At 44.5% G+C, this 13,910-nt stretch overlaps 1 protein-coding gene and 1 non-coding gene across 4 annotated transcripts in view; one reads left to right on the top strand and one right to left on the bottom strand.

The window, feature by feature from the left end:
• PPP2R1B (protein phosphatase 2 scaffold subunit Abeta) overlaps positions 1–4,914 on the bottom strand; it is a 33,911-nt gene extending 28,997 nt beyond the window's left edge. For all 3 annotated transcript variants that reach the window (XM_030333657.1, XM_030333658.1, XM_030333659.1), the window contains exons 1-3: positions 4,774–4,914; positions 3,852–3,942; positions 3,360–3,460 (exon numbers count right to left, since the gene is read on the bottom strand). In XM_030333657.1, the coding sequence (XP_030189517.1) occupies positions 3,360–3,460; positions 3,852–3,942; positions 4,774–4,887 (306 nt within the window). In that variant the 5' untranslated portion in view covers positions 4,888–4,914. The remainder of the gene's footprint in view (positions 1–3,359; positions 3,461–3,851; positions 3,943–4,773) is intronic.
• Positions 4,915–11,639: 6,725 nt separating this feature from the next.
• Positions 11,640–11,748, top strand: LOC115526590. The gene has a single exon (XR_003972650.1). It is a non-coding gene; the product is annotated as a U6 spliceosomal RNA (small nuclear RNA).
• Positions 11,749–13,910: the final 2,162 nt, after the last annotated feature.

Consider the following 13,910-nt stretch of genomic DNA (forward strand, 5'->3'; position numbering starts at 1 on the left):
CAGATTATCACCTTCTACAGGGACTGAAGGGAGGTGGTACATGTAACCAGAATGTTCGCTCATCACACCAAATGGTTACTTTCAGTTCACACAGTGATAACATATGGTGTGTCCAACCTGAAGACACGACTTCTGTAGGACAGCCAAGGTCTCATGTCCCAGATGGCAATTCCCAGATGGTGTCTACAAACGACACCGTGGAGACTCGACACAATATTAATATTACTGTGAGCTGAATGACTAGGTTTAAAAGATATGTAGCCAAATTCAGATAAGACCATGTTTTTCCTCAAGAGTAACTGCAAAAACATGAGCAACAGTGGGCAGCACAATTAAAGGATGACATCTCATCAGGCCACTGAGGCCACACAACTTTCGGAGAAGCAGCCCTGTCCACCAGCCCCACACCATCAACCTACCTAACATGTACGAGGCTGAGTACGAAACCACTTTTTTCAGAAGACACTGCAGACTCTTTATGAGCGAGACAGAGAGCATGAGTTGTGGACAGAGCAATGAAGAACACAGAGATGGTAGGAATCCCTGTTTGCAGCTTTAGAAACAGAAGAGACCAAAAGGGTTGGTCTGGAATAGGATCAGAAAGTGAACATGACCCAGCCCAGCAAAAAGCACACGAGGGCTGGTTCTCTGAACCTCTACCTTTCTGGGTTTGCCTTTGGTAGAGGCGTATTCAGCATACGCCATGAGCTGCAAATGTTGAAGATAAAAATCCACAATACAGGACTCACGAAAAGACTGAAACAAAATTATGACTCAAAGAAAACAACTGTGTCTACTAATATTACGTTTCAAAAAACGTTTAATACACAAAAGTAGAAAGTACTTGGCATTCCTAAGAGGTATTCCAGAAGCCCTTTAAAACGATACTGCTTTCTTACTTGAAAGGCCTTTCACTATCTACGTCTGCCTCCTCGGAGCTCCTCTCATACAGTATCAGCGGATCATCTCTATCACTACCATAGGATAAGGCCAAGCTCCTGAGAATCAAAGACGAGTTGTCTCTGGATTTTAACTCTGCCTAAGTCTCCAGGCCCTCTTCTACTGTTCCGCCCACCACTCTTGTGTACTCCAGCCACACAACCTGTTTCGTACTTCCAAACCCGAGTCAATGAATGATTGCTGTATTTTAGCACTGAGGACAGAGAAAAAACAAGGCAGACAGGTTCTTCGCTCTAGTGGACTTTTATTGTAGTGCAGGAAGACAACTAACAAAGAACATAATCTTATGGTGATGAGTACCCTGTAAAGAAACAGAATAGGATGATGTGATAAGGGGTGACTAGGAGGCAATTTCAGGCTGGGTGTTCAGGAAAGGCCTCTTTGAGAAGATGCACTGAGGTTGATATCTGAATGACAAGGACGCAGCCACCAGAAGCTCAAGAGAACATTAGAGGGAACAACATAGGGCAATAATCTTAGGGTAATAATAAGCTTGGTTTATTCAAAGGACAGAAAGAAGATCCCTGTAAACAGAGTGAGGTTATCAAGAAGGAACACAGTAGGAGATATATTCAGAGATAGCTTGTAACTTAGCTTACAAAACCTAAGATAGGGATTTGGATTTTCTTTATTTTTAAGTTTATTCATTTATTTTGAGAGAGAGAGAATGAGCAGGGGAGGGGCAGAGAGAGAGGGAAAGAGAATCCCAAGCAGGCTCCGAGCTGTCAGTGCAGAGCCTGATGCCGGGCTCAATCTCATGAACCATGAGACGGTGACCTGAGCCAAAATCAAGAGTTGGTCACTTAAGTGACTGAGCCACACAGGTGCCCTGGAATCTGGATTTTCTAAGAGCTGTGGCAGGAAGTAACCCATGTGCCAGGTGAACAGTGGACCACAGGGAAGGGTGGGAGGCAGGAGTGGAGAACGACTGGTCAGGATGTTACTGCAGTAATCTAGCAGAAAGACTGTGACGTCTGGAAAGATGAGGAGAGATGAGCTAGGTAGTAGTGGGGAAGAAGGAAAGTGAACTGATTTGGAATGCATTTGGAATCTACCGAATTACTAACAGATCCAATCTGGGAAATGAGTGAAAGAAATTTTCAAGAACGTCTTCTAGGTTTTGGTTTGTGCAAATGGGAGGACAGTGATGCCGTTTACTGAGATGGGACCACTAAATGACAGGCGTATTTGGGGGAGGAAATGGAGTTCCGTTTCAGGCATGTTAACATTTTTTTTTTTTTTAAGTAGGCTCCATGCCCAGCAGGGAACCCAACTCAGGGCTTGGACTCACGAACCTGAGATTAAGACCTGAGCTATGATCAAGAGTTGGATGCTTAACCAAATGAACCACCCAGGCATGTTAAATCTGAAATGCCTGTTTGATATCCAAGAGGAAAAGCCACAGGCAGATAATGTAGAGAGATACAAGCAGATATCTCTATCTATGTATCTGGAATTCTATGGAAAGGTCAGAGGTAGAAACAAAAATCACAGATCAACATCATATAGACAGTATTTGAGCCATGAGGCATATATGTCTATCTTGTCCAAATGATGTCATCCTTCAAAACCTAATTCAGACACCATCCCCCAAGAGGTTTCTCTCATCACCCTGGATGAATCCCTTTCTCCTTTCTGCTATTCAGGTACCTTTTATGTGCTCCCACTCTTCCATTTAACACTGTACGGTAATTATCTGTCAATACCTAAGGCAGAAACCTCATCCCATTCACGCTGGCCTTCTTCACAGCAACACTGTAACTTCAGGGCCTGATATAGCAGGTGGTCAGTAAATGTCAACCAAATTGAGCTGAACTCATCAAATCCACAGAGTAAATCAGAAGCAAACCACAGGCTTACAATCAAAGACAAAAAGCTAATAAACATTTCCAGGGCACCTGATTGGTTCAGTCTATAGAGCATACAGTTCTTGATCTCAGGGCTGTAAGTTCAAACTCCACCCTGGAAATAGGGATTACTTACAGAAATAAAAGCTTTAAAAAAAAAAAGAAAAGAAAAGAAAAGAAAAGAAAAGAAAAGAAAAGAAAAGAAAAGAAAAGAAAAGAAGAGAAAAGAAAAGAAAAAGCTAATAAACATTTCCAAATTCATGACACTGCTAGATGAGAATTAAGATCTCTAATTTCAGGGGGTGGGGAGAAGACCCATCAAAATAATCGAACCCTTTTTCTCCCAGCTGGCAAGTTCACACAAAGTTCTGATGCTCGCAGTCAGAAAAAGGGTTGAATCCGAAGTGCCTACATTACCTGTCCTCTCAACAGCCAACACTGAGGCTATCTACAAAAAAAAACCTGCATTAAAAATGTAGTGTTCGTATCGACAAATACTGTATGGTTTATACAGGTTAAGTTATGGAAGAATGGTAGGCAAAATATACTCACCAGCAGACAGTGGGCAAAGTCAGGACCTCCCACCAGGCCAGTGAAATTTCCCAGTTGCTCAGCAAGAGCTAACAGTACCTCATCTTCATCATAAATCGTATCTGGAAACGACAACGACCAGGTACTCATCAAGAAAGAGAGCAGGCCCGGAGCTGGACACTCACAGAGAACTAGGAATAGACTCGATATTTAGCTAGAGGGGCCCATCACAATCCTAACAGCATTCCAGAGCTGTATGACACAATGAATTAGAAATTGATAACCCCATATCAATGACTTTCCCATGAGCTCAACAGTTAACTGAATACATCTGGCCCCATTATGCTATGCCCTGTCTTGTTTCCTCAGAGTGCATCAGGCTCAGCTTAGTACTCAATAGTGTGGATAACACTTTCTAAAAAAAGAGTCAAAGTTTTGAAAGCCACTGGAAAATTTGAAAGCCACGGAAAATGGAAATGGCCATACCTCTCTTCAAACAAAAAATTCATATACCTGTAAGGAATGGCAGCAGTTCTGTTCGTGTCCTTTCTACTCCAAGTGCCAGAGCAATTGTGGATAACTTCTTAATACTGTTAAGGCGGAGCTTTAAAAATACAAAGTGCAAAGAATAAACAGTTGTGATTTAGACCAAAACAAGAATACTACAAACAAGTGAGACAACGACACACACTGAGAAAGAGGCAAACCTTCAACTTGGGTTTGATTCTATGAGGAACCTCAGAAGCAGTGGAACATGCCTTCATTTTAACCAAACGAAGATTTTTTTTAAGAGCCACACTCATAGGCCCGTTAGAAAAAGAAAATACCACATACAGGAAGGGAGACGATTTCAAAATGAGAGCACATTGTCACTAGTGAAGCAGGTGAAATGGTTGAAGACAACCCCTGCCTCTCCAAAGAAAAGTTACAGCAGAGCTAACGCACCAACTCATCTAGGTAAGCCACCCCACTCTCTCTCTACCCACCAAGCACAGCCAGTTTCCCAGCCTAGAGGAAAGCTTTCATTCACCTGCAGCCCGCTCCAGCCCCCTTGGGCCACGCCGGCCTCCTCCCGGCCCAGGACTGGACGCGAATCCGCCTCCCTGCACCGCCCGGAAGGGGCGCCCAGGCGGGAAGCCGGGACTGGGAAGCCGGGGCTCCCACAACCGCCGGGACCGGGCGCTGGGAGTGGGAGCTCTGCCCAGGTCCAGATAAGGTCTGGCCAAGACACCACACCCCTCCTGGGACTCTCCCCTCCTCTCAATTAAATTTCGGCTCAGAAGCCGAAGCCGGCTCTTTCAGTCCCCGGGCCTCTCCCACCGCCGAAGCCGGCTCCTTCAGTCCCCGGGCCTCTCCCACCACGGCGCCGGCCTTCCTCCTCCCCTACCGCACGCCCCGCCGGGCCCAACTCCATTCCCCGGCCCGATTCCAGTACCTGCACATCCTCGTTGCGGAGCTCGTCGATTAAGACCGCGATCGGGTACAGCGAATCGTCTCCATCTCCTCCCGCTGCCCCCGGGCCGGTCCCGGGCCCCGCTGTGCCCGCCATGTTCTTTCTCCTCCGGCTGGTCGCCACCGCCCGCCGCGCGCCCAGGCCCCGCCCCGCGCCCAGGCCCCGCCCCGCGCCCAGGCCCCGCCCCGCGCCCAGGCCCCGCCCCGCGCCCAGGCCCCGCCCCGCGCCCAGGCCCCGCCCCGCGCCCAGGCCCCGCCCCGCGCCCAGGCCCCGCCCCGCGCCCAGGCCCCGCCCCGCGCCCAGGCCCCGCCCCGCGCCCAGGCCCATGCTCCTGCTTCGCCGAAGTGGGGGAGTAGAGTCCCCGCCCGGCTGAAGGAGGCCCCCACGTGGACCCCATTGCGGGGGCTGCACGTCTAAACTCCAGAACAAGGGTGGGGTGAGGAAGCGAATGGAGCCCCCACATCCTTTACACAGCCGAAAGAAACAGGGGCAGGAATGCATTCTCCTCATGATGGGCTGAAGGGATCAAGGACCTACCTGAGTGTTGCGAGCCCTGCTCCAAGGACTCAGGCAGACCAAAGAGGATGCCCGAGGGCAGGAGGAAAACAGATTTAGCGCCTCCCCTGGCTTCGTCCTGGCCCTGAGCCACCGGGTCTCCAGCCCTAATTTCCCCGCTAGCTTCCACAGAACCCCTCCACCTCTTCCTCTGGCCTGTGAGCCAGAATTGTATCTGGCTCCTGCTTCGTAAGACAAATAACGCGGGCGGCGAGAGAAAATGAACGGGGCTGTCCAAACTCCCCAGTCAATATTTTTTCCGCTTTTTCCATGCAAGCTGTTAAAAACATGCTGCTCTCTTGTTTTTGTGTTTCTTTTCAGTTTGGTACTGGAATGGTGCCTTCTGTTGTTTTTTTTTTCTTCCTCTTTTAGGTCTTTAGCATGCTAGAAGTACAACAATCACGCAAAACGAGGACAAGCTTTAATCCTTCCAGATTGGGTGGAGTGGCTACTTTGCTCTATGAGAAAGGCTAAAGTGGCGTCCCTAGAACTCCATGAGTCCTCAAAGCTAGCAGGAGGAGGAGGGGAGAGTGCTGGAGTTCTTTCTTAGAAAAGTTAATGGAAAGTTTTCCTTCACCCTTTTAAGGGCACACAGAACTAGGATGTCCCCCTGTTTTTTGTTTGCTTCCGACTACAATTTAAGCAGCTTAGAATGATAAACTACATACGGTGATCATAAGCTCTGAAATGGTAATTCTATGTATCTAATTAATACAAACGTAAAGTTATTAACAAACGTAATTTAGGAGACTTAAAAAACAAAACAAAACAACAACAACAACAACAAAAACAGGGTTCCGGGAAGTCAACACAGTAGATGGAGCCTTGATAGCATTAAAGTTTGGGAACCAATGGACCTGAACAGTATCTCTCAAATTAGGTCTGCAGATGTATTCTGTAGGGTTTCAATTTGGTTTTCATTTTGGTAATTTCTTTTAGATTGATGTGAACATATTCTGGATTATCTGGACGGCAGCTTTATAGCCAGTAGGCCACACTACTTCTATCCTTACATTTGCATGTGTGTTTCAGTGCTTTTACCATTCTAGGTTAATGAGAGAAGAGCAGAGGTGGATTTAAACTGAAAATGGGGTTTTCATGCACTCAATGAAAGCCAAATGACATCATGGAACTTGACTGTCGCAGCATTTCTAACAGAAAAGTAGAGCAAACAGGTGCCATGGGTCACTTGGTGGCACCTGTACTTTGAACTCAAAAGAAGCTGAGCTCTCACAGGCAAGACAACAGTCACAATACAAGGGATAATTCAGTCTCGCTTGGATTTAAATTGTAGAGCTCTGTCAGTTTTTTAGCATATAAGAACTATAAATAAAAGAACATTATATTCCTATTGTATATTTGCAAGTTTAAATAACATTGTAATAAAAATAATTTAAATTGCCTGAGAGTTTTCACGATTTTCTTTTCCTTTAGAAATGGATTCAAATACCACTCAAGGTTGAGGGGAAAAGGGTCAGAAGGTTTTTCGATTTTGCACTTTACCAGTTGGAAGATCAGAGGGGGTTCCTATTGGTATGTGGACGAGAAATCTGCTCCCTTATACTTGCTGTAAAAAGTCTTCAGAAATGGTAGAGGAAGCAAATACAGAAACACATCAAGACCAGTCCCACACATACCATCATCCACATGTTCGCTCAAGCTTAGATGAGCCTCACTATGCTGAAAAATTAGCACCAATTAATTCTATTTTGCTTAAAGCTCAGATAGGCTTTCCTTACCCAAGCACAATGAATGGCATACCTAAGGAGTAACTATGATTAAATATGAAATTACAAGCTGAAAAAATAGGTCCCAGAAAATTGCCTGGTTTGAGAGTCATCAATTCGGGACTTCAATTCCCACCACCTCTGCCTCTGACTCACTGTGACCTACCTCTTCCTATGCCTCAGTTCCATCTCCCACCCCCTCACCCCCAATAAAATGGAGTTAACTGCCTCTGGTTCCCTCTCTACTTACTGTGATGATGTGAGAAAGGAACAGGTAGTAAACACGGAGATGCTAATAAATCCTTCAATAAAGAAACCGATTAAAACAGACTACAGCAGAAAAGAGGCTATTTCAGAAACTGGGCCAAATGGAAACTAGAACAAAATCTAAGTCTTTTGGGGAGTGCAGTCCACGGACTATCTAAATCACCTAACGCGTGTTAGAAAAAATGCAGATTCCTGGCCTCCACCCCAGTTCAATTGAATCAGAATCCCTGAGAGTGGGGCGGGGCATTTTACTGTGCACACACTAATATTTCAAAGTCACTGATTTAAAAACATCTGCAAAGATAATTTCCATGTCAACAAGCAGCTGCTCAGGATGAGTATGAAGAGTCTTTGGAGGCCACAACTTGTCCAGCAAATCAAGTGACAGCTAAAACTGCTTATCAAGAAGTAAGTCTGTCCCTATTCGGCTATGGCTTTTGCCAGATTAAACTGATCCCTCTTTTGCTGGGCTCCTGGAATTCAGCTGCACTACCAATACAGCACTGTGGAACTCGGCTGCTTCCACACCCTCTCCTTCCTTGCTCCTCTGGTCTCCTCTCCACACAACCCCCTCACCCCCAAGACACACAAGAAACTAATGACCGGGAAGCACCAGAAGCAATAGCTGAGATTAGGCTGTGGTTAGTTTAAAGCAACACTCAGGAAACAGTGTGACATTCTCAGTACAAAAGCACAGAGTCCTGACACCCACTCATCTAGTCAACCAAGGGAAGACGGGGTCAGACTTGCCCCCATTCCTGTCAAAGCATCAAGAATATGGAGAAACACAAGCAGATGGGATCAACAGACATCAACTCTTGTGCTTGTATTAGCTCCCAGTGTCACTACAGAAAAGATCAGTCCTGAAGAAGTCTGAATGATGTCACTGTCATGCTCTGTGGGCCTCTTGCCTCAATTTAGTTAATCGCTTCCTCCTCACCATCCACAGGGCTTTACAAAGTACATGTTCATTCAAGCTTATCAGCTCTAGAGCCACCCCACTCTAGGCCAAGTGCAAGAGACAGACATGTATGTAGGTGGTCCTCTCAAGGCAGACCCAGAAGCGTCATCCCACTAAAAAGGCTGTCAAGAAAGTGGTAGATGAAAAAAACAATAACCACAATACAAACTGGTAGGTGTTCCAGTTCACGCACAGAAAACCTGAGGTACACGCAAGCATTTTCCAACAACCTTCATTTATCAAGATGACCCTGATAAACTGATTCCCAGATCTGCACTTAATTCAAAGCAAAGCAGTAATTATCACCATAGCATCAAGGATATTGTGAATTTACTTTTATACAAAGATTGTCTTTTTTTAAGTTTATTTTTATTTGGGAGAGAGAGAGCAAACGGGGGAGGGGCAGAGAGAGAGGGAGAGACAGAATCCCAAGCAGGCTCCACACCATCAGCACAGAGCCCGACATGGGGCTGGATCCCGTGAACTGTGAGATCACGACGTGAGCCAAAATCATGAGTTGGATGCTTAACCGACTGAGCCACCCAGGCACCCCTATACAAAGACTGTCTTAATCCTGTGGGACTCAAATATTTTCACCTCACAATTTTAATTCCACTTTTACAAGGCTGGGAATACTTGACAAAGAAGATGAAGCTTTGCCTGGATTCACACAATGAATCACAATGAACGCAGAAGCTATGACACTAATAATCATGCGTTATTACTACTCCTTGCTTCATCCTCTACCTCCATGCCACAGTTTATATCACCAGATATAAAACTGGTATTGGATTTCCAGAGCACAACTTCTCTTGAATTCTTGGGAAGAGCAAATCAAAGACATGGGACAGCCAGTTCTCGTTCAGGGCAGAATACAGAATGGTTAAGAGTATTCACTGGAGCCAGGATGACCTGGAAGGACATCCTAGCTTGCCAATTACTAGCTGTGTGACTTTGAGCAAGTAAATCACCCTCTCTGAATCTTGGTTTCAGCATGTGTAGAGCTATAAAGCTTACCTCATGTGGTAAGATTAAATAATTCATATATAGTGCTTCGATTAGTACCTGACTGACATGAGTCAACTCTTAAATATTAGCCATTATAATAGTTATCTACTGAGGAAGTCGAAGCAGGAAGGAAAACATTCCAATCAATTGAGCTTTGGGAACAAAGAGGACCACTATGAAAGGATGAAGAAAGTACGTGATTTAGAGTCAGAACACTTGACTCAAGGTCTTCCAGAAGGCTTTCTCATTGGGAAAATAGAGGCAAATCTTAGCTGATCTCTCCTCCCTCTCTCTCTCTTTGTTCTTGTGAGGAATAAGATTCATAACACAAAGTACCTTGTCAATGGAAAATGCTTCACAAATGTAAGAAGTTATTGATCACCAAGGATTCATTAACTGGTTGGTGCCGACACCAAACAAAAGAAGAGAACATCTGGAGACCTACGCTCAAAGTGCGTAAGCCCCTGATTCGCCAAGAACACCAGCCAGAATGAGTACTTCTCCAACCACAAGAGCAGACTTAAGCTACAACAAACCTAGAGATCAGACAGGCACGGCAAGCTTTCTCAAAAGTCTCAGATGTTTGAGTTCTATTGTGGGCTCTAACTTTCTTAGGGCAGACCCCTTGTTATCCTGTCAGATGCTATACACAGCTCATCAAAAACTCTTTGTTACAGAGTTAAATGCAAAAGCAAGGTACACAGTATTATTGAAGATGCGGGGTGTTACTTAACCCAAAAATGTTTGAAAATAATACATTGCTCCTTAACAGGTAGTATTAAAATAGTGTATGATTGAGACAAAGAGACAGCAAGTGCCAGAATGGTGTATATAGTATCTTACCATTTGTTTCAAGTAGAATGCACAGATGCGCTTGTATAAGTATTAAAGATAGAAGGCTCTAGAAGAACACATGACTAATCACATTGGTTGGTGAGTGGGAATAAAACTAGGTACCTGGGGAACAGAACGGAAGGAAGATTTTTCAACGTTCAGTATATCTATCCATTTGTCCTTCTGTTTTTTGTGGGGTTTTTTGTTTGTTTTTACTATATACTATATTCCACATTTTACATCAATTTCACCCATTTTTCTCCCAGTGTCTCTTATCATTTCAGGACCCAATCTATGATACCAATATCCAAGATATTTAGGCTTTTTCATTTCTGAACGATGAAAAAGATTATGTATTCAAACAAACAAGCCTTTTGGGTCTGGGTTAGTTACCACACTGTAGACTAGACTCTGCCTCTCCCTGGCCGACCTTCCCCATGGCATCCGTAATATGTATAATAGCCCTTTCCTGCCAGCTACTCCCGGTCTAGCTCTGCTGTGTCCACACATTTCACAGTTCCTTCTTCTTTATTTTTCTAAGCCTTTATCACCTGTCTTGTACCAGACCCAGCCAACCTAAGTAGTAGCTTTCAGCATCTGGGCACAATGTCCCCAAGTTGCAACGAGACAGAGGTTTGATTTAGCAAAAGCAGAGATTACTTAAAATATTCCTTGTCTCCTGAAAGCTTTACCCTGTAGGTCCCCAGAAGATAGTATTTCTTCCCACATTCTTTTCTGACCTGCCCTGAACTATTAGGAAAAAGGTCACAGGAGTGAGAACAAACCCACGCCAAGACCCCCTGGACACGTCACTCACCCTCAGCAGAAATTCAGCTGGGACTGTAATCAGAAACCGGAACTCCCACTAACTTCTAGGACTTCAGGAAATCAGCTCCCTGTCTGATCTAGCTGTGATTAAAATTAGCTGGACCACACAGAGCTCTTAACCCCTAGAAAGACCAACTCTGTTATCTGCACACTCCAACTCCAGGCTGTGGTTTCTGAAGGCAGATTAAGCAGGTGGTAAAAAGACTGAAACAGCTTTGACTTATCTCTACCTGTCTAATCATTCTGGGTACCTCAACATAACATCCAAAAAAGGAGCTCGAGGGCTGTTGACTTCCAAGAGGTCTTGAGATAGGGAGTGTGATGTCATGGTTGAGAGAGAGGATCTGGAGTCAGACAGATTGCTTAGGTTTGAATCCCAGGCCTGCTACTTCCCACCTAAGGTGATCTTGGGCAGGCCATGTAATATTAGAAGAATATTAGAAGAATACCTTAAGAAGAGGTATTAACAGTTATCACCCTCATAAGGTTGTTGTAAGGATTATGCAAGAAAAAAGCAACTTGAAATATTCCTGACATACAGTAAGTGCTTAATATGTTAGCTATTATTCATATTATTTCTCTGCAGAGCAAATCTGACAATCTAGAGGGTATAAGAAAGAAAAGTAAAAAGAAAAAAAAAACATACTAAAAGACTCCCAAACCCCCAGGCTCCTTGCAGCAGCACCTATACTAAAATCAGAACAATACAGAGAAGATTAGCATGGCCCCTGCACATGCAACGATGACTCACAAATTCATGAAGTATTCCCTAATTAAAAAAAAAAAAAAAAACATTCCCCATCAAGTTTGAGCTCAAGAGAGGGTATCAGCCATCACACAGAAAAAGAAAGAAATCTCCTATTTCAAACAGCTGACCTTGTCTGGTTCCCAAGGCCTATCTGCCTAGGTGGGTACCCTTTACTGTTTTAAATGTCCATGTTCTGCAAATGTTTGCTTTTCATCTAATGACCTGCACAGGAGGAGCAATCAAAGGTATTCTAAGGCCTTTATATGGCTCAGCCTCTGCTACATGCTATTACTTTCCTTTGAGCCACCGTGTGGATAATGTGTCAGCATCTGACGGAGGGGAGCACTGTGCACACTCACATAGGCTTTGGGATGCCTTTGACAAGGTCAGTAACTCAACAGAGGCCAAGTTAAGACTGTGTGTATGAAGTAGTTTGCTCATGTTTGGAACCCTGACAATGGGCAAATGGCTGGTAATTACACCTCAAAGTAGCTGCTACCCCCTTTCAAGCAAACACATACCTTTTACTACCTATGAATACTACCAAAGTCATGTTAAAGAGTAGTGACATTAACTGTGAGGAATTGACCTGTGGATCATTTGCCCAACCCAGGAATCACTTTTGGGGTAGATGATCCACCGCCCATAAATTAAGGGCATGGTTTTCTCCAGGAAATTTTTGCCATTACAGCAATGTAACCATGCATTCTAAAGAGATATAGCTCAGGGGCACCTGGGTAGCTCAGTCGGTTAAGCTTCCAACTTCACCTTAGGTCATGATCTCAGTCCCTGGGTTCGAGCCCCATGTCAGGCACTGTGCTGACCCCTTAGAGTCTGGAGCCTGCTTCAGATTCTGTGTCTCCCTCTCTCTCTCTCTTTCTCTCTGCCCCTCCCCCGCTTGCACTCTGTCTCTCTCAAAAATAAATAAGCATTTAGAAAATTTTAACTGAAGAAATGTAGCTCAGAGATTTCCATTTACACAGGAATTTATACACCAAAGAATACTGCAAATACTGAAACAAATTAGCATCCTGGAAGAAAAGAAACAGTGAAATTTTCAGTGAGAATGGGCTGCCCCCTGCTGGACTTAGGGAAGTCTCTACAAGGGCACTGCATGCAGTCCGGCTGCCTCAGCAAGTTTTCAGAAATAATGATACTTGGAAGTAAAACAAAAACAAAACCGAAAAACAGAAACAAAAACAAAAACAAAACAAAAACAAAACCAAAAACAACATGGCAACAAATTTAAACTTTGGTGTTATTTTTTAGAATATCTCCAGTAATCACAGGCTGTAAAAACACAATCATAGAAAAGGCCCAAGTAGAGGGGAAAGGGCTGAGTTGAAAAAAGCACTTAAGATTCTTTTATAAATGTAGCACTGTAAAACCACCCTCCTTTTCCTACAGAACTCCACAAATATTTCACAGGCAAGAAAAAAAATGAGAATATATTCTCGGAAACACCAGGGAAGCTTAAGAGACACGTATTGTCAATTAAGGCAAGAAAAAAGCAAGACCAACTGCTGAATGACATACATGGTGTTTTCTTGTTGATTGAGGGGGCACATTTCAGGTCGTTTCTCTCAGAATGAGATTAACCTTTGCTCTCATGTCTGTGTGTGCATGTGGGGGGTGGGGGGAGGGCAGCGGCTCCCAGAACCTTTGCCAAAGACCAGTGCAAGTAACAAACAGGAAGTCTTCACTGTACATGCCCCAGAGCGTAGTATACGAAATCTACAAAGTAGGTTCGCCCAGCGAGCCCTGCGCAGGACTAACTATCCACCGGCACGTTTTTTCACTCTGCTCACCAGAACCACAGGTCCTTCTCTGAGTAGGCTGAGCAGCGCCGATCAATAGGGTCTGAACTTACAAGACCTTGAGTCTTCCTCAAGGTTGGATCTGCTTGCTCAAACACTCTCCTCCCCATCCATCAATAAAATGGCACTTGAATGGGTCTGAAATGGCCAAAATTAGTCATTGCTCTTTTCCAGATGTGTTCTCATTTAAATGTGCTGAGAGGATCAATGGGAAGAGAACTGCAGTAAACTATGAACATTCATTAGTGTACATCAGTACCCTAGTAGTTACTTGTTTCCCAGAAAGCAGGGCCCAGAGAGAATGGGTAAGAGGGCAGGTAAAGTTTGGAAGTCAGAAAAAATAGAGAAAACGTGGGGATGGGGGATGGGAGTGG

The sequence above is a fragment of the Lynx canadensis genome, chromosome D1 (assembly GCF_007474595.2).
Source record: "Lynx canadensis isolate LIC74 chromosome D1, mLynCan4.pri.v2, whole genome shotgun sequence".
NCBI lineage: Eukaryota > Metazoa > Chordata > Mammalia > Carnivora > Felidae > Lynx > Lynx canadensis.